This window comes from Halichoerus grypus, chromosome 2, assembly GCF_964656455.1.
Source record: "Halichoerus grypus chromosome 2, mHalGry1.hap1.1, whole genome shotgun sequence".
Lineage (NCBI taxonomy): Eukaryota > Metazoa > Chordata > Mammalia > Carnivora > Phocidae > Halichoerus > Halichoerus grypus.
This window is the reverse complement of record NC_135713.1, coordinates 152,540,004-152,561,388: the sequence shown is the minus strand read 5'-3', so window position 1 is coordinate 152,561,388 and position 21,385 is coordinate 152,540,004. Positions and strand designations below refer to the sequence as shown.

Genomic DNA, 21,385 nt, shown 5'->3' with positions numbered 1-21,385 from the left:
AGAAGGCCCGCTGACTTAGCAGAGTCATCGCGAGCCTGTCTCGCCCCTCTAGTCTCTTAGGAGGACTACGGAGAGGCTTTGTTTCCACGCAGGTAGCGTGGCCGAGCGGTCTAAGGCGCTGGATTTAGGCTCCAGTCTCTTCGGAGGCGTGGGTTCGAATCCCACCGCTGCCAAGATGGAGTTTTTCTGGTGGTTTGTGCACCCTAGAACTCATAAACCCCCTTCCTCTGGGACGTATGCCTGTTGTTTTTACAAGGACTGCTTGCAGCGATGGCACCATCCCCTCCCTGCTATTCGGGACAGCCTGGGTGGTGGCAGCCAGAACCTGGCGGGAACCGCCAGAGAGACTTTCGATTCTTCTGAACTGATGTCCGCAGTAAGGTGTCCTGAAATTGCGTTCTCTCTCAAAACTAGCGCAACTTGCTCTATTTTTTAAGTGCTGACCGTGTGTTTTGATGGTGTGCCGGCGGCTCCGATGACCCGGTCTGGGAAGCCCAAAGGACAGCGTCTTCGTTTGCTTTCCTTCTCAGACCCTCTCGGGGGACGAGAAACGCTCATGCACGAAGCTGAGAAATAACGGTACGAGTTGAGGCAAAACTTAAGGTTCCACCGAGATTTGAACTCGGATCGCTGGATTCAGAGTCCAGAGTGCTAACCATTACACCATGGAACCCACTCCTGAGAGCCTTTTTCTGGGAGTGTACATAAAATACTGAAGTTCTTGCCCCTCCCATTCTACCATTCGCAGAAAAGAAAACAAAAACATCTACCTGAAGCGGTGGGCGCCTCTACGGAGCTCCTGAGATACGAACTGCGATGCGCTGTGACGTGTAAAATACACACCATACTTAGAAGACACGGCACTTACTGAAAAGAAGATTGTTAAAATTTCATTAATAATTTAAAAATATTGGGTACGGGTTGAGATAAGATTTCATGGGGTTAAATAAAATATGTTATTAAAATTAATATCACCTGGTTCTGTTTACTCTTTAATGTGCCTACCAGAACACTGAAATTCGCAGGAAACATCTCTACTTTCCCTCCACTCTCACTCGTTCTACTTTCTGAAAACTAAAAACCCTATCAGTTCTTTTTTAAAGTCATGTAACAGCACTTTTGTTATTTTTTTTTTTTCTTGCTTTTGTTTAAAGGAATACAGATATTACGCATACTCAAGAAGAGATACATACTCCTAAAAAAAAAGAAAAGAAAAAAACGCAGACGCCCGAACAGGGACTTGAACCCTGGACCCTCAGATTAAAAGTCTGATGCTCTACCGACTGAGCTATCCGGGCTCTTGCAACGAGGTTGCGCTACTGCCTATAAGAGCTGTTCGCCCGCGGAAGTCCAGGCTCCCGGAAGCCGAGAGTGAGTGCGCGCGCGAGCGCAGCGCCCTGGGCGCGCACCAGGAGCGAGCAGGGGCGGCCCCGCGGCTGCCGCTGCGCTCTGCCAGCCTCGCTCGAGCACCGTCCCGGCCGGGGTCGGGCCGCTGGGACCGGAGCGCCGCCGAGGCTGGGCCGCTGCGGTGCCGGGACTGGCCGCGCGGGGCCGCTGCCGGCTGCGGGCCTCCCCGGCGGAGCGGTTTGTCCGCGGCCCGGGTGACCCAGATCCCCGGCACCCCCGCACTTGGCCCCGGCCTTGCAGGCCGCGGGCGGGCCCGGAGCGGAACGAAGGCCACGCGGGGCCTTCAGGCGTGAGCCCCGGGTCCACGTTGGTCCGCTGGCCGGCCCCATCCCGAGGGAGGGACCGAGATCAGACGTGCCGCGGAGCGGGGAGCCAGGGGACCGGGCGCGGGGACGGTGGTGCGCAGTGGGGAGCGGGAGGAGAGTTGTGCCTGACTCCTCTGCAGGGGCGACTCGCCTGCGTGTGGCCGCGGTCACGTGTGATTTATGTCGAGGATGGCTCACTTGCGAAGACTGATTCACATGGATGACTCACAAGTAGGGAATGCGGGTGCCCCGTGCCCAGGCCTGGCTGAGAGGGGGAAGGGGTCTCGGGGCAAGTTGGGGAGTGGGCGGACCAGGGCCCCAGGGGCTCAGCGGCCCCTAACCGGGAGCAGGGCAGTGTCCCAGTCACACAGGTGTCACCTGCTCCTCGTCTCCCTCTCAGCGCCTGGTCCCTCCCTTCCCAGTGGGACGCGGGCTCCTGATAGCCATCTGGGTGAGCCCTGTCCTGCCAGCCAGAGAGACCGGCTGTGCCAGAGGCAAGCAAACAACTATTAGGGTGGGGAGAGGGAGCCCTCAGTGAGCCGGGACAGAGCCCGGGAGCTTCGCGGGAGAGAGGCGGGCGAGCCCCGGAGCATCCCAGAGAGAGCGGGGCCTTCCCTGGGAGGCCTACCTGCCCGGGCCGAGCCCCCACTCAGGAGCTCCGCAGGCCGACAGCTCAGCCCCGCCCGCGCCCGGCCCCCCTGCGCCCAGGCGGGCTGCTGCTGTGGCCCTCTTTCCTTCCCGCCATGGCCGTGTACCGCGTGTGTGTGACCACGGGTCCCTACCTGAGGGCCGGCACGCTGGACAACATCTCTGTCACTCTGGTGGGCACTTGTGGTGAGAGCCCCAAGCAGCTGCTGGATCGCTTGGGCAGGGACTTCGCCCCTGGATCTGTAAGTACGGAGGAGAGGGAGGAGGGACCCCTGAGGGCCTGGGGACCCTGAAGGAGGGGAGGGTCATTCCCCCAGGTCATTCCTCCGACCCTGCAGAACTCAGGGAGCCGGCCCTGACCTCCTCACCATCCCATTCTGGTCTCTGTCTTTCCTGGGGAGAGGATACTTTCTACCCAGGCAGGGCTGTGAAGAAGGAGCCGGGGGGCTGGGGGTCAGGAGAATTCCACTGGCTTCCTAGCTCCTCTCATAATTGAAGGTGGGCTTTGGGCAAGTCACTTGCCCTCTGTGAGTCGGGTTTTTCCTCTTCTCTGGAGGGGATCCGCTTGCCTCCGCCAGGCCCCGCGATTGTTTGCTGGTGGCCTACACAAGGGTGTGGGAGCCAAGGAGGCTGGTGAGATCCAGAATCCACTCTGCTCACTCACCGTGCCTCTGGGAGCTGTGGCCGCTCCTGCTTGGATGGAGGGGTGCCTTTTCCTAATTCATACAAAGGCCCCGCGTGGGTTAGCAGCTCCCAGCTTTATATGCCAGAACAGGTGTAGGCATAGAGGCTCCTCGCCAGGTGTAAGGATGCCCCCGCCTTCCTCGCCTCTCACCTGCTTGCTTTTCGGTCCCCTCAGGTGCAGAAGTACAAGGTGCACTGCTCAGCGGAGCTGGGCGAGGTCTTGCTGCTGCGTCTACACAAGGAGCGCTACGCTTTCTTCCCCAAGGACTCTTGGTACTGCAGCTGCATCTGCGTCACGGCCCCCGATGGCACCCGTTCCCACTTCCCCTGCTATCAGTGGATTGAGGGCTACTGCACCCTAGAGCTGCGGCCAGGAGCAGGTGGGCCAGAGGCCGGGGCCTGGCCCGGGTTGCAGAAGGCATCTGTTGGGGTTGGGGGTGGGGTCTCATGGGGCCCAGGCCGCAGGGAACGGGGGTGGGGTTAGGGTAACTGGAACTCAGAGCTTTCGGCCCACTCCCTCTGCACTCCCCCAGAGTGAATTTCTCCTGCGCCCAGAGCGGACTTGAGCTGTAAGCCGAATAACTGGGTGTCGGCAGGTGCAGCAGCTGAGAGAATTTAGCTGGAAAGGCCCAGCTGACAACTACTAGTGGCTTTTCTGGTGTGGACGAAGTCCCTGTGACGTGCTGTTAGGATTCCCTCTTGCATCTGGGGGGCCTTTCAAGGATGCCGAGCTCGAGCTCCTTCAGCCTCTGGACCCCCACCCACGTCTCCTGAGCCGTCTGATCCCAAGAGGCATGACAAGGGCTGGTCCGAGTGACATGAGTCTTAGGGGTGAGAGGTGATATCTCAGCCCCCTAGTGAGTTCTTCAGAGACCCCCCCATCATCCTAGCATTTCCATCTGTCCACCACTTCCCAAAATATACTCATTCATCAGTCATTTGTCAAGTGCACGTTATGAACACAGTGTGGGCACCACACCGGGTGCCAGGAATACACAAAATTACTACAATGTAATTTCTGCCCCCAAAGAGTCCTGGGAAGGAGACAAAAGTACAATTAGGACGATCATTACAATTTGGGGGTGAGGTTGTCTTGAGTCCCTTCTGCTGATGAATGCACGAAGAACATGGGGTATCCTTGTCAACTGAGGGATTGGGTTCAAGGGTTAGGGCGTTCAGGCAAGCTTCACCTTTTGAAAAGAGACGTATATGATGAGTACTTTTCATTCCCCACAGCAAAAACTATTTGTCAGGACTCCCTTCCCCTTCTTCTGGACCACAGGAAACGGGAACTCCAGGGCCGACAGGAATGTTACCGGTGAGGATGGCTTAATTTGACTTCTTCCCCCACCTTTATGCCGACCTCAGCCTCAATCAGACTGTCACGAAATCTGACCTCAGATCCAACCTTGGGGGCTCGGCTCCAATCAGGACCCTTATGTAACCCTAACTTCCATCTGAGGTTGACCCCAAGTCTAGATCCAGAACGCGAGTACCGACAATTGTCCCAAGAGCATCAGTGTATCCACACTCAACCCCTCCCCCAGCTGCCCTTGATGGTTTTTTTTACCCTAAGTTTGACTAGCCACCCCTGACCTCTCTCCCTCCGGAAGCTGGAAAGTTTACGCCCCCGGCTTCCCCGGCATGATAGACGTCAGCAGCTTTGAGGAGATGGAGACAGACAAGAAGTTTGCCTTGACCAAGATGGTGCCTCGGGCAGACCCAGGGGACAGGTGAGGGGGGTGACCCCGAGGGTCTGGCAGGGAGGTGGCTTCAGGTTGGGTGGGAGGCCGGAGGCAGGGGAGGATCCAGGGAAGGATCCAGGGAAGGAATGAAGGGGAGTGGGCTTTAAGTCTGTCTGACCGGTGTCCGTCTTTCTGCCTCCCCCGCCGCCCTCCACAGCAGTGGGAATCGGTACCTGCCTGGCTTCCCCATGAAGATTGACTTCCCGTCCCTGATGCACCTGGAACCCAACATTCGCTACTCAGCCACCAAGACGGCGTCCCTGCTCTTCAACGCCATCCCTGCGTAAGGCCACTGCCCTCCCCGCAATCCTGTCACTCTCCCATCTGCCCCCACCCTGCCAGGCATATCCACACCTCTGTTCCCGGTCTCCCCCTCTCTGTCCCCTGTCTCCCCCCTCTGTCCCTGGTCTTCCCCTCTCTGTCCCCGGTCTCCCCCCTCTGTCCCTGTCTCCCCCTGTCTGTCCCCGGTCTCCCCCTCTCTGGCCCCAGTCTCCCCCTTCTCTCTCCATTCTCTGTCTGCCCATCATCTCCTCTTGCTCCTTTGCCATCCCTTTTCTTTCCAGTTCTCAAATCTATGCAATGAACCGAGCACCTTCTCGGTGTAGAGTTTGGTGCTGTCTTGAGTAAGACAAGGAGGCCTGGCCCTAAAGCTTTAAGGAAGTGAAGTCAGACCACCTCATGTTCAGATTCCAGAACCAACACCTTCCAATTGTGTGACCTTGATCTTCACATAGTCTCTAAACAGCTTCCTCATTTGTAAAATGACAGTAAAACCCATGCCTACATCATAGGTCTGGGGGAGAGGAAGCGAGATGACACCCAGTGCAAAACAATCTCTCAGTGGATGTGACCACGTGTTAGGATGTTGTCTTCCACCATGAGGAGCTCAGTGTCCCTAGGGAGAGGTGTGGCATAGTTAATTAGGAACCGAGGGGCCATTAGCAGCTCGAGTCCACAGCTGAGGCTCTGAGTGTGACTGATGGAGGGGGTACTGTCGACGCTCATGACCAGAGTCAGCCAGGGTGAGCAGGGGCCAGCAGGTGGCTCCCGGGAAGGCAGGTGGGACTGAAGCAGGCTTTGGGCCATGGAGAGGAGAGGTGAGCAGAGAGGGGGTGGGTCCTGGGCAAAGCCAGGTTCGTTTGGGGAGGACGGAGAGGCTCGGCTGGCCATCTGTGCAGGGGCTGCATTAGAAGGCACAGAGGAGTCCGGGCCAAGGGGCTGGATCCTCATCCTCGGGGCTTTTGTGCCCAACTGAATCTTTGGGAGAAGGGCTAGTGGGAGAGGGGCAGAGGTGGGGTGAGCGGGGAGCTGGGGAGTGTCCTGGCTGGAGCGCAAGGTGGTCGCAGGTGGCTTGGGCCTCAGGGCAAGGACCCGTGAGAGGCCCTGGCAAGGCTGAGGGACCAGGGTCGCCTGAGCTGGTCCCCAGATGGGCATGTGGGTCTAAACAAAGGAAGGCCCGGAAGACCCTAGGACAGGGCTCGATCCCAGGACCCCCAGATCATGACCTGAGCCGAAGGCAGAGGCTTCATCAACTGAGCCTCCCAGGCGCCCCTCCTTGCTCTCTGCTTTAACACAGGGCTCCCGCCCGGTGTTTCGCCTCTTTGGGGCCTTATGGGGCAGGTACCCGGCAAATGCTGTGGACCGAGGGGCGGGCAGCTCAGGCGACACTCAGGAAGTTGTCCCCGGGCTTGTGAGGTCATGGTGCCCACACCCTTTGGGGCACCCGAGCATGCTTGCACAGCCTCCCTCACCCACCACTTGCCACAAACCCACCTGGTAGGCGTTGCGGTCCCTTCCATTTAACTTGGTGCAGCCAGTGAGTGGTTATTATGAACCGGTATGTCCGGGCATCCAGGGCCAGTCCTGGCCCTAAGGGGCCCATAGTGTCGTGTGTAATAAAGGGAGTAAGGAGGACACTGGATTTACCGTGTAACGCAGGGAGGGAGGAGCTTTTTGTGGGAGATACACAGCAGGTGTGTGTTTGCGGGGTGTCAGGCCGTGCCCCCTGGTGGACGGTGTGTCTTAGGTAGGTTTGATAGTAGGTGGAGATGTCGGATGCAGCTCTCCACGAGACGCACAGCTTCAGAAACTTCAAACAGTACAGACACCCACAAAGTGAAAAGTGCACGGTGCCCCCAGGCTGCCGCCCCCCCCCTTTTACCAGTCTGGTGTACAAAGTACACCTCCGGTTACGTGTGGCGAGAGGCTGTGGTTGGTCAGGACGGGCTGGTGGCAGACGTCCCAGCCCGACAGGGGCCGGCGAAGGTCCGTGATTAGATGGAAGCTTGGAGAAAGGCCAAGGCACCAGTGGAGATTGGCCGTGTGCACCAGTGGGCGCGCCCATATGGAGTCACCCTTACAGAGCTGGTCACTAGACTTTTCTAACGGGCACACTGTCAGGCACCTCTGCTCTGGACGTTGGCCTGGTCAGCTCCCTCCAGGCCTCTAGGCTGGGGGCACAGTGCCGCGGGGCAGCCCCAGGCCCCAGCCTCGCTTCCCCTCCCCCTCAGGTCCTTGGGCATGAAGCTCCGCGGGCTGCTGGACCGCAAGGGCTCCTGGAAGAAGCTGGACGACATCCGGAATATCTTCTGGTGCCACAAGACGGTGATTTCAGGTGCGCAGAGCCTGGCGGATGTCTGTCCCCCACCCGACTCCGTGCCCCGAACCCTCCGCCCCATCCTGGGAAGAGGCCCCTTTTCAGCCCTCTCAGGGAGACCGTGGGACCCCCGAGAGAGGGGCTTCTGGTTTCATGGGTGGCCACCGCACAGATTCCCCTTAGGAGCTCACGCCACCTCCCCTTTCTCTGGGAGGGGACAGGGATAGGGGAGTGAGGACAGAGAGATACCCTGCTTGCCTGGGAGACCGTCAGGGCTGGATCTCGGGAAGCAGTTTCCGGACCAAGCAGCCCCCTCTCTTGCCCCCTAGAGTACGTTATGGAGCACTGGTGCGAGGACCCCTTCTTCGGGTACCAGTACCTGAACGGCGTCAATCCCGTCATGCTCCACTGCCTCTCCAGCTTGCCTAGCAAGCTGCCCATCACCAATGACATGGTGGCCCCTTTGCTGGGACCCGACACCTGCCTGCAGATGGAACTAGAGGTTGGCGAGGTGCCATTATGGACAAGGGATGGGAGTGGAGGGCAGGGATGGGACGGCTGGGGCTGCAGCCAGCCTTGCACCTTTGAATTGGAGCAGATGGGGTTGAGGGCCGGCTGGGGCTGGGCATGGCTGGAAGCCTGAGGTGAGGCTTGGTGGATGGTAGGAGGGAGCAGGACAGCATGGAAGAGAAGGCCCTGCCCGTGTTCTGGGGCCTCCAAGATCCCCAGTGCTGAGGCCCAAAGAAAGCGATTTTAGGACAGGTGGAAGGCAGTGCCGCCGCATGCAAGGGGGACAGTCACGGAGACTAGGAGGTCCGAGGGCGTGGGAGAAGATGGTGATCAGTCTCTCTGGGGCAGCCAAGCCCTCAGGCATCCTCCAGAAGGCTGGAGATGGGGCGGTCAGTTCTCAGTGTGTGGTCATTTTCCTGTTGTTGAATATACTGACAGGGTCACTGAGTTGAGAGAGCAGGAAGGACCAGGTATGGGGGGGCCGGGGAGAGGACGCCAGCTTATCCAGGTGGGAGGTGGCGCACCAGGGACTCAGCTGGGCCTCATTCCGGACATTCTGGGGAGGGTGGGGTACCTCACTCTGGCCGGAGCGCAGGCACCAAGCATTACTGAGGCCCCGGCTGCGGTGGGAGTGGGCGGGGAACAGAGAGGGCAGCGCAGCGCGGGTCGGAGGGCGCTGTGAGTCTGTGTGCCTTCCGCAGAGGGGCAACATCTTCCTAGCCGACTACTGGATCCTGGCGGAGGCCCCGGTCCACTGCCTCAACGACCGCCCCCAGTACGTGGCCGCCCCACTCTGCCTGCTGTGGCTCAACCCGCAGGGGGCGCTGGTGCCCCTGGCCATCCAGGTGAGACCTGGGGCGGGATTCCGGGGGCGGCACACTAGCCGTCTTGAGACTCACCCCCTTATTATTCTTGGGCGCAGCTCAGCCAGACCCCCGGGCCGGACAGCCCCATCTTTCTGCCCACTGACTCTTACTGGGACTGGCTGCTGGCCAAGACGTGGGTGCGCAACTCCGAGTTCCTGGTGCACGAGAACAACACACACTTTCTGTGCACGCATTTGCTGTGCGAGGCCTTCGCCATGGCCACGCTGCGTCAGCTGCCGCTCTGCCATCCTATCTACAAGGTCTGTGTGGCCCCCGGGCGGGGGCCAGAGGAGGGGGGGGCAGCTCGGCCTGCTCCCCTGACCCTCGGCTCTTGGGCCCTCATCCCGCCCGCAGCTCCTGCTCCCGCACACTCGCTACACGCTGCAGGTGAACACCATCGCGCGGGCCACGCTGCTCAACCCCGAGGGCCTTGTGGACAAGGTGCGGCCTCCGGCCCCCGCCCGCCCCCTCGCTGAAGCCCCGCCCCCAAGCCTCTTCAGCCTCCAATCCCACTTCACCGTCCCTGCCAGACCCATCCCTCAAGCCCCGCCTCTCCCTACCGATTCCCCTACTTGCCCCGCCCACAAGCCCGGGCCCCGCCCCCTCGGGCCCGGCTTCCGAAGTCTCCCGCAGGCGGGCAGGGCAGCACCCCCAGATCGCATCCCCTGGCCGACCCTGCGCCGGCGTCACTGCTTTCTTTCAGTTACCAAATACCTAGGGAGTTCCTCCCATGCACGTAGTAGGGCCGCAACCTCTGCAGCCCGCGTCAGTCCCTGCGGGGGTTTGACCCGTGGTCTTGGACTCCTTGATTAACTGGAACATCCCCGCGGCTGAGTCACTGGCCTCGTCCCGTCCCCAAGCCGAGCTGTGTTATGTTCTCAGGTCACCTCGGTCGGGAGGCAAGGCCTCCTCTACCTCATGAGCACCGCTCTGGCCCACTTCACCTACACCGATTTCTGCCTTCCGGACAGCGTGCGGGCCCGCGGCGTCCTGGCCATCCCCAACTACCATTACCGGGACGACGGCCTGAGGATCTGGGCGGCCATTGAGAGGTGCGGGGTGCGGGCCCAGGACCCTGCAACCAGTCTGGCCCCACCAGGGCCTCCTGGCCCAGGGTCAGTGTGGACCCCTGTTCTCATGCAGGCTGGGGAGCTTGGGGCTGGGGGTCGCAGGTGCTTCAGGCCCTACCAGGGAGCACCCCCAGGGTGAGAGTTAGGATTGGGGTCCTCAATGAAATGACAGGTAGCCGCAGGCTGGGGAGGGGCTGGGCTGTACGCAGAGGAGGAAGGAGAGGACAGGGTGTCCAGAGGAATGGGGGGGGGGTGGCAGGTGCAACAGTGAGGTGTGGGCTAGGGCCCCCAGGCTCTCCTCAGTGCACTCCCCACCCCCAGACCCCTGGGTGGGAAGGAGGCTCAGAGCACCCATGACTCAGGAGTGGCCAAACCTGGGCCCTCGGGTTCCCTCTGGATCTGGAGGTTCCCACTGGACCGTGGTGGGCTCTTGGTGGACACTGGCTGTCTGGCTCTCCCCAGCCTGAGTGGCACTGGGCCTTGGATTTTTGGCCAGGCCTGAGCCCCAGGTCACCCCCGTGGCACAAGCATCTCTTTCCTGCAGCTTTGTCTCCGAAATCGTGGGCTACTATTATCCCAGCGAAGCATCTGTGCAGCAGGACTCGGAGCTGCAGGCTTGGGTCGGCGAGATTTTTGCTTGGGCGTTCCTGGGCCGGGAAAGCTCAGGTATCCCATCCCCCAACCACAAGCTCCCAATGCCCTGGTATTCCCTCTGGCCTCACCTGTTCCTTAGTTCTTGTTTATGGACAAGCCTTTGAGGTACATCCTATTATTAGCCCTGCTGAACAGATGAGGAGCAGGCACAGAGAAAGCTTTGCAGGTGGTGGCCAGAGGCGGGATCCAGAGCCAGCTCTCACGGTCTCCAGAGTCCTTGCCTGCAGCCACTACACTGTGACCCTCTGGTTCTTCCTGGACTTTTACTCGAGCCTGTCCATCCACTGCTGCTTGCTGAGCTCTGTGGGTGTGTCCCATCATGTGGTAGGAGCATCTCCAGCCTCAAAGGTTGAGGGTTCTGGAACCTTCTCTCATACTTCTTCGTGCTTGGCCCACCAGGTGGCCCCTCTAGCCACCAACCTCTCTCATTTCTTTTGGCCTCATGGAGAGACGTGGTCCTGCTGCCGCCTGGTTCTTCCTTATTAATACCTGTCACCTGGCACTAACGTCCCCCCTTCTGACACTGCCCGAGAGGATTTTGAGACCCATGGACCCCAGTGGCCCCCTCTTCCTCCTCCTTTGCTTAACTTCAGCAGACCACCCTCCCTTCCTTAAAGTCTTCCCTTAGCCCCAGGGAGGAAACATCCTCTGAGCCTCCCACTTCCTCCTGGGCCTCTGCCATGTCCCTGTCCCAGCCGTTGGCTTGTCCTGCCTGGGTCTCTGTCTCCTCTCTACCCTCCCGTGATGGACTGATCCTTTCTCCCATTTCTCCTCTGAAGCTGATTCCAGACTTGGAAATGCCCCTGCCCCCCATTCCCTAAAGAACTTTCCATTTTCGCTGCTGTCTCATTGTCACCCTTGAGACCAGCACACAAAAACTACCAGCTACAGGTTCTGAGACTTTTTTTTTCTTTAGACAACAAATTTTAAACATACAGAAAAGTAGAGAGTATAACGTAATGCACACCCATTCACCCACTGCCCAGAATCCACAAGCATTCATTTGATTAATGTGTTGCTTTTATTTATTGCTGAAGTCTTTTAAATTACATCTATTTCATATTTTACTCCCAATCAATATGCAACTCAAAAAAACCCCCATTTTTCTACACAATCACAATACTGTCATCACGCTTGACAAAATTGACAATAAACTCCAATGTGGCGCATGTAGAGGGAGAAGCAGACTCCCCGCTGAGCAGGGCGCCTGATGTGGGGCTCGATCCCAGGACCCCGGGATCATTACTTGACCTGAAGGGCTCGATCCCAGGACCCCAGGATCATTACCTGAGCTGAAGGCAGATGCTTCACCGACTGAGCCACCCAGGAGCCCCTCTTTTGGATCTTTAAAGGATGACCAGTCCCCTGCTTTGCAAGCCCACTGTTAATCCTGGGCTGACCTGATCCTGACTGCTTCCTCCCCCAAGGGCAGTTTTTTTTTTTTTCCTCTTTGGGGTTGTTTCTTATTTAAGACCTGGGGCGGCAGGGGGTCTAATTACTGTTGGCTGATTCTCCTATCTCACTTTATTCAAACTGTCTCTGACTCAGTACATCAGAGCAATCTTCAGACGGACAACCATCTCTGACACTGCACACTTATCGCAGATTCCTGGTTTAAGACAAGGCACACTCATTCATTAACTTCAGTCAGTGTGACTTTTGCTTCCATATTTCACGGGGAACAAATTAACAATGGGAACTACAGAAAAATCCCCACAGAGGGCCTGACTTCTTTTGCCTTTTAATCTCGGCCCTTCCAGGTTAGACTATCTACCCCGAAGGGAACATCCCAGAAAATTCCCACAGGCTCCCAAGTCAGACGCCCAGTCCTTCCTCCAACCCTCTGCATCCTCACTGCAAACTCTGAAGCCGTCTTTGGCTCCCACTCTGTCTTCCTGTTTTCCTATATCCAGTTGGGTGGCCAATTCCTCTTGTCGCCATCATGTCCCACTGTCACCACCCAGTCCCGGTCCTCATACTGTGGCAGCTTCTTCTCTACCAGCCTCACCGTTCCCAGCTTCTTGCTGCCTGCCCGTCAGGTTGTGGGGCCGCCACCCTGATAATTCCCCGGAGTTGTGCCCAGAAACCCTGTGGCCTGGCACATGCTTCGGCCTCACCTCCAATAAGTACCCTCTCTGCCCCTTTGGCCTTGCTGATGCCTCATTCCTTCCCGATCTGCCTTCTTACCTTCTTAGGCATTCACTCCAGTCAACCAATAATTACCGGGCTCTTAATATTAAGTATTGTTCCAGCGGCCGGGGTTTAGCAGCGAACATGATGGATGAAACTCCTGGCCTTCACGGAGCTTCCCATTCTAGCGGGGAGATTCGGAGAATCACCAGACAAATATGTCAGGGGGTGGGCTAGGGGCGCTCAGGAAAAGGAAACAGCACGTTGAGGTAGGGGGGTTATTTCAGCTTGGCTGTCCGGGAAGGCCTCTCGGAGGAGGTGACGTTTGAGTAGAGAGCTAGTTCTGCGGATAACTGGTTTTAGCAAGGGGGTGATGTGATCGGATTTATGATTCTAAGGTCTCAGCAGCTCTGGCCTGCAGGGACAAGGGTGGAAGCAGGTGGGTTCATACAGGAAGTATTTGCCGATATGCGCGGCACGAGATAAAAAGAGGAAAGAGCGCACAGACTGTGGTCTGAGCGACTGGATAAAGCGACCAGAATGGGACCACTGTAGGAGGGACAGATCTGGGGAGTGAGTGGGGGAGGGGGCCAAGCATCAGGGTTTGCAGGGGTGACGTCTGAGAGGCCGTGTAGACACCCACCTTGGAGTGTCAGGTGGCAGCCGCAGAGTTATGGCCTCGGCTGCATCTAGAATTCAGGGGCCAGGTGGAGTGGGAGGTGTGAATTTGGGAGTCATCGGCCAGTGGGAAGAGGTTAAATCCATCGATTTGGACGAGAGCAATGATGTACAGAGAGGGGAGGACCCAGGGCTGAGCCTGAAAATGCCTTCTTCCTCTGTCATCTTTTTCCCATTCAGAGCTCACCCACCCTTGTCTTCCTGCAGGGAAGTCTCCCCTAAGCGCCTCAGCCCCAGGGTCGTCTCTGCGCTGCCTGTGCTCTCCTCAGAGAGCCAAGCCCTGGTCTTGGAGCCCCCTTCTGCTTCCATCACTGCGAACTTATGAGTAACACACTCTGGTCACCTGCCTTTGTCACTAAGCCCGGCTGTGGACGATCTGCCACTGGGTGCTTGGACAAATCTTGGTGAACTGGGTAGAATTAAATCATTAAGGGCTGGGGCGCCTGGGTGGCTCAGTCTGTTGGGCATCCGGATCTTGGTTTTGGCTCGGGTCCTGATCTCGGTGTTCCTGGGATTGAGCCCCGCGTCAGGCTCTGTGCTGGGCCGGATGATTCTCTCTCTCCCTCTCCCTCCCTCTCTGCCCCTACCCCCATTCTCATTCTCTCAAATAAATAAATAAATCTTAAAAAAAATCATTAAGTGCTATCAGGGGTTGCAGATAGAAGTGGGGGGAAGATCCAACTTGGCTGTCAACTTGAACTTGGGTCCTCTCTAGTGAGCTCTGCTGGCTGGGCATTTTCTGGTCTGATCCCTGTGGCCAGCTCCTATCCCGACCCCCTTCAGAGACTGCAAACCTTGGTGATGACCGTCCCTAACCTCAGCCCAGCCCTAATCTTAGTGAAAAGACAGTGGTGGCCAAATGCTCAGCCCTCTCATCCTCACTCTCCCCTTGCGGTGAGCCCCAGCCCTGAGCTGCCCCCAGGAATCCGGTCCTCTCCCTCCACACCCTTTTCCCTTCCTCCCACACCCAGGCTTCCCACGCCAGCTGTGCACTCCAGGAGAGCTGGTGAAGTTCCTCACTGCAATCATCTTCAACTGCTCCGCCCAGCATGCCGCTGTCAACAGTGGGCAGGTGAGGTGGCAGGGGGCAGGCCTGGGGGCACTGGGCTATGCAAGGTTGGGCTCAGCACTGGACGTGAGGCCAGAGTTGGGGTTGAGAGCATGGGTGGGTCAGAGTTGAGGTGGGTTTACGTTGGGGCTGAGGTTGGGTGGTGACTGGGTGGAGTGAAGGAGTGAAGGGCCAGTGTTGGATGAGGACTGGGGTGGAGCGGGGTTCAGGATTGTAATGGTGACTCCAGCTAGTGTTTTGTAGGGAGTAAAACCTATAGGGCCTGTCATGGTGAGGACCCAGCCAAGGGGAGTATCAGGCTGTGCTGGGTGGCATGCCAGCCCTTTGACTAGGGCCCTCTTTGGGTTCTGCTCCTTCCTTGGTGATTCACTCCACCTAGTCCTGGAACATTGGGTGGGGAGTGACGGGTGAGCCTCCCACCCCACTTCTGGAACTTTCTACCCTATACCCCTCCCTCTCTTCTCTTCCCACCATCCCTTCATTTCTCAACTGCAAGTACTGGGATGGTAGGGGCAGGATCAGGGATGATGAAGGAGCTGGTTCTCCCACTCTGGCCAGCTGACTCAACTGGGGTGGGGTCTCTACAGCATGACTTTGGGGCCTGGATGCCCAATACCCCGTCATCCATGAGGCAGCCCCCACCCCAGACCAAGGGGACCACCACCCTGAAGAGTTACCTAGACACCCTCCCAGAAGTGAATGTCACCTGTAACAACCTTCTCCTCTTCTGGTTGGTCAGCCAGGAGCCCAAAGACCAGGTGTGTATGGGGTGTAGGGTGGGGTGGGGGTGGGGGTTTACAGGGCCTAGGCAGTGGCAGTGGTGGTAGCTGTTCCAGGGGGACTTGGGGACTGAGTGCTGCCATTTATGCCCACTGCTGAGCTTGTCTTGGGGTCCTCAGTTTCTTTAGGAATTGATAATTGATCCCCAAAGACATACATCGAAGCAAATACCAGTTTAGTGGCTGGGGCAAAATGTCTATCAAATTCACCAGTTTACCAATCCACCCATCCATCCATCCACCCACCCATCCACCCATCTGTCCATCCATCCATCCATCCATCCATTCATCCATCCACTTATTCATCCATCAACCATTCATCCATTAACTGCTCATCCATTCATCTAAACATTCAACACACATTATTTTGGATAGTTCCCACATGTCAAGATGGCACTGGGCACATAAAGCTGAATGAGACCTTCCCTTCTTCAGGAATCCTATGGTCTAGTTGAGGAGACACACAGGGACATGAAAAAGCCCATCACAGTGTTGTAGGAATCATTTATGTACAAACACATACTTCATGAGCATTTGCAATGTGCCAGACATTGGGGGGCAGATATGAACCCTATCCTCATGAGCTTAGTCTCGTAATAGAGGTGAGAATGGGGACTTGTGGAACCTGACCAAGTCTGGGTGAACCGAGGAAGGCTTCTTGGAGGAAGTGACATCAAAGCTGAAACCTGTAGGACAAGTAGGAGCTCGGCAGACAAAGGAAGAGCAGGGTTAGTTTCTAGACAAGAAGAAGGACACAACCAAGTGAAACAAAGTGAAGATGAGTCCGTTGGTGTGTTGGTAGGATTGTAAATGTTTCAATGAGGGCACAGTGTTCATTCAGAGGAGGATGGGGAGCCACTGAAGAGCTTTAAGCCCCGGAGTGACATGGCTGAATTTGTGTTTTAACAAGGGCGCGTGGATGGTTGGGAGGGGCAATTCTAGGCAGCAACAGGAGAGGAGGCTGTCAGGTCAGCTTGGCCAGGGGAACAGCCCCTTAATCCCTGATTACCAATATTTTCATTCACCTGTGGGGTCATCAATCCCACCTCTGCCCTCCTGGTCTTGTTCACAAGCCCTCTGACGTCACAGGAATGTCCTCATTTCTCATGCTTGACTCCGTTTGGTGCAGGTGCATGTTATCTTCCTAACAAGTTTTAATGACCATCTCAAGGCCTGGGAATGCCAGGAACTCATCCCTGGATCCTGCTCCTTTCTGGTCCCATTTCCCAAGGACTTGGAGACGTTATTATTATTATTTTTTCATTATAAAGGAAAACCCTCTGGGGTTCTTTTTGTCTACTCACAGAATACTCTATTACTATTCCCAATACTCTCATTCAATACTTCTAGCCACTGAATGTGTGTGGGACCAGTGGGGTGTCAGATAATTTAACTCAGTTCTGACACTCTCCTTGCAGAAAATGGCAGGTCCTACGGGTTCAGACTCAGTCCCAAAAGACTGCCATGCCCCCCCGATGCCAACCTCAAGCCCAGGTTGTCACCTGGGCTTCTGACCCACCAGCTAAAAATCAGAGGTTTCTACAACACCCACCCCCCACCCCCCGACCCCCGCCACCCCAGGTTTGGTCATTTGCTGAACTGAACTCAGGGAAAACAGTTTACTTATTAGATTACTGGTTTATTTATTATAAAAGGACATAACTCAGAAACAGCCAGAGATGCGCTAGGCAAGGTGTCTGGGAGGGGCTGCAGGGCTGACTTGCTCTCTCTGGCTGCCCTGCTCTCCCCATACCTCCACATGTTCACCAGCCTGGAAGCTCTCAAATCCCTGCTGCTAGGGTTTTTCTGTCTCATTATTACCTAAGTGTGATTAATTGAATCATTGGCCACTGAGGATTAAGTCAACCTCCAGCCCCTCTCTCTTCCCCAGAGATTCGGGGCTGGAACTGCAAGTTCCAACCCTCTAATCACGTGGTTGGCTCTCCTGGCAACCACCCCTTAGGAGCTTTCCAGAAGTCACCGCATGAACTGTAAACTCAGGTGTGGTTGAAAGGGCCTTATGATAACAAGACACCTTTAACACTCTAACGCTTACAAAATTATAAGGGTTTCAGGAGCTCTGTGCCAGGAAAGGGAGGAAGCCCAAATGTATAGTCTTTACTGTAAATCGCAATATCACAGTGGTGAGGGATGATAGGCAAGAGGATGAAGGTGGAGGGCTCCCTCCTAGAAGCCAGTGGTGGGGTCTACCTTAGAAAATTATTAACAACATAGCTATAGCTTCTTGGGGATCTATCATGTCTCAGTCATTAAATCAGATACCTTATGTATGCTATTTTAAAATACAAGTAGGTAGGGATCTTTATTTAAAATGCTTAATACAGTGCCTGGCATATAAGTGTTCAAGAGATGGTAGTTCCGTTTTTTTTTTTTTAAGATTTAAAAAAAAAAATTGTAAGTAATCTCTACCCCCCACGTGTGGCTCAAACTCACAACCCCGAGATCAAGAGTCACACGTTCCACCAATGGAACTGGCCAGGCACCCCAAATGGTAGTTGCATTTTACAGGAGAGAAAACTAAAGCAAGTTGGTTCAGAGACACTAAGCAAGTTGCCCAAGGTCACAGAGCTAGTACATAGGCTTTGAACCCAGCCTGTCCTGTTCCTGTGTTCTGCTTTTTGGACAGCTACACTATAGTTTTAGAAATTAGATGTCAATCTGGTAAATAAGACATAAAACTGATTCTTTGAAAAGACCAATAAAATAAAGAAACCAGAGACAATCCCAATCAAGAGAGAGGAGAGAGCATCAATGTACAACATTTGGTAGGAGTGGAAAGGCAAACAGCCAATAATTGAGAAGGTTGAAGAAATTACAAGAAAGCACAACTTGCAGTTTTATGCAAACACATTTGGAAATCAAGGTGAAAGAGATGATTTTCTAGGGAAACAATAAAGAAAAATTGACACCCGAAGAGATGAAAACCACACATGAATGGAAAGGGTGTAAAAGATCTGATCCCCCTCCTTGCAAAGGGAGATTCTACTAAACCTTCAAGGACCAAGTCATTCCTAAATCACTCAAACTGCTCGAAAGTATAGAAAAAAAGTGGACACTCCCCAAATCATGTTACTGGGAACCTCGATTCCAGCACTTGGCCAAGGTGATGCTCTTAAGAAAGGAAGTGGGTCTCCAGGAGAAAGTTCTAGTCCCAGATCCGCACTTGCCCTGGTGTGACCCTGGATATGTAATCAGGCCTCTCCAAGCCTCAGTTTCTTTATCTGTGAAGTGTGAATGATAAGAACACCTGTCTTACAGGATTGTTGTGCCGTCATAATAGTTCATGTCAAGTGCTTGCAACGTGTCAGCTGTAATTAAGAAAATGAAATTATAAATGTGTTCCACTTAGGTACAACAATCTTAAAAATACATCATTAGCCAATGAAGGCCAATACTGCATAGTAAGACAATAATACGCTGTGCTGAGGTCTAGTTTATTCTAGGAATGAGAGGAATGAGAGGTGGGTTCACCCTGATGAAATCTAACAATGTAATTTATTACATCAATAAAGCAACACCATATAATCATCTCAATATGTGAAAAAAGCGTTTGCTAAGTGGGGACAGTCATTACTAATGAAAACTCAGTGTAAAATGAAACTCCCATACCACGTTTTATTTTTAAAGATTCTATTTATTTGTTAGAGAGAGAGCACAGAAGCAGGGGGAGTGGGAGAGGGAGAAGCAGGCTCCCCGCTGAGCAGGGAGCCCAATTCAGGGCTCGAACTCATGATCTGAGTCAGATCATGATCTGAGCCGAAACCATAGAGCTGGACATTTTAACTGACTGAGCCACCCAGGCACCCCAAGACCAAGAATTTTGAAGCATCAGGATTATTGGCAACAATTGGATCGTATGCAGGTTATACTAGACAGGAGGCGCAGGATGGTTAGGAGGCTAGGCCCCCGGAACTGAGGAGCTGAGCTGCTTCTGTGGACTGATCACCGAGAGAGGGACCATCCTGTCCTGCCACAGGACGGCACCCACTAGAAGCTCACTGTGATGCTTGCCGATTGTGGTTGGCCGGGCTCTAAAGCGAGCCTGTGCGTGGTGATGGTGTTGGGTGGATTGGCGAGATGCCTTCAGAACTAGTTGTCATCTTCAGGGGTTAGATTTTGTGAGATGGTGGAGTGACAGGTGTATCCTGGGTCCTATTTGCTGGAGCGTGTTTATGTTGATTTCATAACATGTTGGGTTGATTTGTGTTATTAACGTGCTTGTACTCCTTCGGTTCACAGAGCAGCGGACCAGGCATTTAAAATGGACCTTTTTTTTTTTTTTTTTAAGATTTTATTTATTCATTTATTTGAGTGAGAGAGAGAGAGAGCACATGAGAGGGGGGAGGGTCAGAGGGAGAAGCAGACTCCCTGCTGAGCAGGGAGCCCGATGTGGGACTCGATCCTGGGACTCCAGGATCATGACCCGAGCCGAAGGCAGTCGCTTAACCAACTGAGCCACCCAGGCGCCCTAAAATGGACCTTTAAAAAGATGTTCTGGTCCAATGCATCCACTTTCAGGTGCAGAAACGGTCTCCAATCGAGAGTATCAGGCAGAGGGCTACCAGCAGAGGGAGCACTAACCTCGGGCTAACCATTCCAGCCCCCACACTCCCTGGGTTGTGGGTGTGTGGGGGCCCCCCCTGCTCTGGGCAGGCTCCCTGGAGTGGGGAGTGGTGGTTTGGAGGGCTCGCATTTGCAGTAACTGTGGCTGAGTCAAGCCCTTGGAGTTACCCTGACTCTGTGTTGGTCATCCCATCCTGACTGTCGTCCTGACCGCCTCCCGGTTTTCTCCCAGCGGCCCCTGGGCACCTACCCGGATGAGCACTTCACGGAGGAGGCCCCTCGGCGGAGCATCGCCGCCTTCCAGAACCGCCTGGCCCAGATTTCACGGGAGATCCGGGAGCGGAACCAGGGTCTGGAGCTGCCCTACACCTACCTGGACCCTCCCCTCATCGAGAACAGCGTCTCCATTTGACCCCCTCCTCCTACTGCCCTGGAAAAAGGCTCCAGCTCGAGAACATGAGGAGGCACGGCATGTCAGGGCCCCCTCTGTTCCCACTCAGCTGGAGCCTTCTCTGCAGCTGGGGACTTTCCCCCCCCAGGGTGGCTCTAGCCTCCTACGGGGGGGCCCTGAGCTGTGGGGGACCCGATCAGCAGCATCCAGGGTGAGAAGCCGCGGCCTAACATCGAACGCACAGCAGGTCCTTCGAGAGGAAGGGACCCCATCACCCCTTTCTCTACTTGGGCAGCCTCCTAATTTCCCTCTCCTGTGAAAACCTACCTCCTCCCATTGGGAACCCCACAGGGACTCTGAGCTCCCCTTTCCCATCCTCCCCTGTCCCCAAACTCTTCCTCTTACCTTGTTGCTTTGTTTCCACTTTCCTCCAAGCCTAGGACCAACCAGTCTAACTTCCCTCTTTGGAAGAGCCTGGAAAATGGGCAAGAAAAGATGTGTGGCCTGGGTCTGCCCCATGGTCCCCGTTGACATCAGCATCTTTAAAGGGAGGGTTAGGATTACAGCCCAGCTTCCCTGGACCTCTAGCTGCAGGCCTCGGAGAGCTTGGGTGTGTGGGGGTACCCTCCCCAGCCCTTGTCCTGTCTCCTCCCTCCTGTTTTCCTGTCCTTGAGCCCAATGAATGCAATAAAATCCAACATATTTGGCTCCCATTTCATTTTTGGTTTGGGGTGTGTGTATGTGCACGCGTGTGTGTAGGTGGCTGGGGTGGCAGGGGATGGGAGAAGGAGCGAGCAGTAGGGAGTCCCTGGATCATCTGCTCTGGAGACAGGGAGCCTCCCAACTCAACCCACCACCTAGCCAGGCCCCACCTTCCTGCCTTCACCCCCCAGAGTGTGTCACCCATCAGGAGATGAAGGAATAGCCAGACTCAAGGGGCTGATAGAGAAAAAGCAGGCGCTTTGCAAAGAACCCAGCTTCTGGGTGTGGGAGTTACTGGTGCTGCCCCTGGGATCCTGTTACTCTTCTGGATACAGGGAAGACTCAGTCTCCGGGCCTCTGGTGGATGCGAGGAGTCAGGCTGAGCTCTGGCCAACCAGCTCTGTGCGGAAGGGATGCGGGAGGCAGGTCCTCTCCAGGCTGGGGCAGTTAGTCGCTGGTGCGAGCCCCTCCAGAGTTCCCCGTCTCCCTGCCTCTGCTGTTCTGGAAGCCCACGTGGAGACACCATAGCCATCAGCTCCTGTCTCGGAGGGACCAGCACGTAGCCCC

At 55.6% G+C, this 21,385-nt stretch overlaps 1 protein-coding gene and 3 non-coding genes across 8 annotated transcripts; 2 read left to right on the top strand and 2 right to left on the bottom strand.

Annotated features, from left to right (window-relative positions):
• The first annotated feature begins 91 nt into the window (after positions 1–91).
• Positions 92–173, top strand: TRNAL-UAG (transfer RNA leucine (anticodon UAG)). Its single transcript has one exon. It is a non-coding gene; the product is annotated as a tRNA-Leu (tRNA).
• A 428-nt stretch (positions 174–601) lies between these two features.
• TRNAQ-CUG (transfer RNA glutamine (anticodon CUG)) lies at positions 602–673 on the bottom strand. The gene has a single exon. It is a non-coding gene; the product is annotated as a tRNA-Gln (tRNA).
• Positions 674–1,225: 552 nt separating this feature from the next.
• Positions 1,226–1,298, bottom strand: TRNAK-UUU (transfer RNA lysine (anticodon UUU)). Its single transcript has one exon. It is a non-coding gene; the product is annotated as a tRNA-Lys (tRNA).
• Positions 1,299–2,171: 873 nt separating this feature from the next.
• ALOXE3 (arachidonate epidermal lipoxygenase 3) lies at positions 2,172–20,829 on the top strand. 5 transcript variants are annotated; one of them, XM_036094531.2, is made up of 15 exons: positions 2,172–2,602; positions 3,220–3,424; positions 4,281–4,362; positions 4,658–4,777; positions 4,947–5,072; positions 7,300–7,403; positions 7,715–7,887; positions 8,597–8,740; positions 8,818–9,021; positions 9,116–9,202; positions 9,644–9,813; positions 10,376–10,497; positions 14,265–14,365; positions 14,950–15,120; positions 19,958–20,829. In XM_036094531.2, the coding sequence occupies exons 1-15, from the start codon at positions 2,456–2,458 to the stop codon at positions 20,135–20,137; spliced, it is 2,136 nt and encodes a 711-aa protein (XP_035950424.2). In that variant the 5' UTR covers positions 2,172–2,455; the 3' UTR covers positions 20,138–20,829. The 5 variants fall into 5 exon arrangements, with proteins under 5 accessions (XP_035950424.2, XP_077924021.1, XP_077924018.1 ...); XM_078067895.1 differs by having other exon boundaries at positions 7,715–7,896; XM_078067892.1 differs by lacking the exon at positions 14,950–15,120 and having other exon boundaries at positions 2,324–2,602; positions 7,715–7,896.
• Positions 20,830–21,385: the final 556 nt, after the last annotated feature.

Coding starts and splice junctions, on each gene's coding strand:
- ALOXE3 (XM_078067895.1), top strand. CDS start 2,456: ATGGCCGTGTACCGCGTGTGTGTGACCACGGGTCCCTACCTGAGGGCC. Junction 4,363..4,657: donor GGCCGACAGGAATGTTACCG/GTGAGGATGGCT, acceptor TCCCTCCGGAAG/CTGGAAAGTTTACGCCCCCG. Junction 9,022..9,115: donor TCTGCCATCCTATCTACAAG/GTCTGTGTGGCC, acceptor TCCCGCCCGCAG/CTCCTGCTCCCGCACACTCG.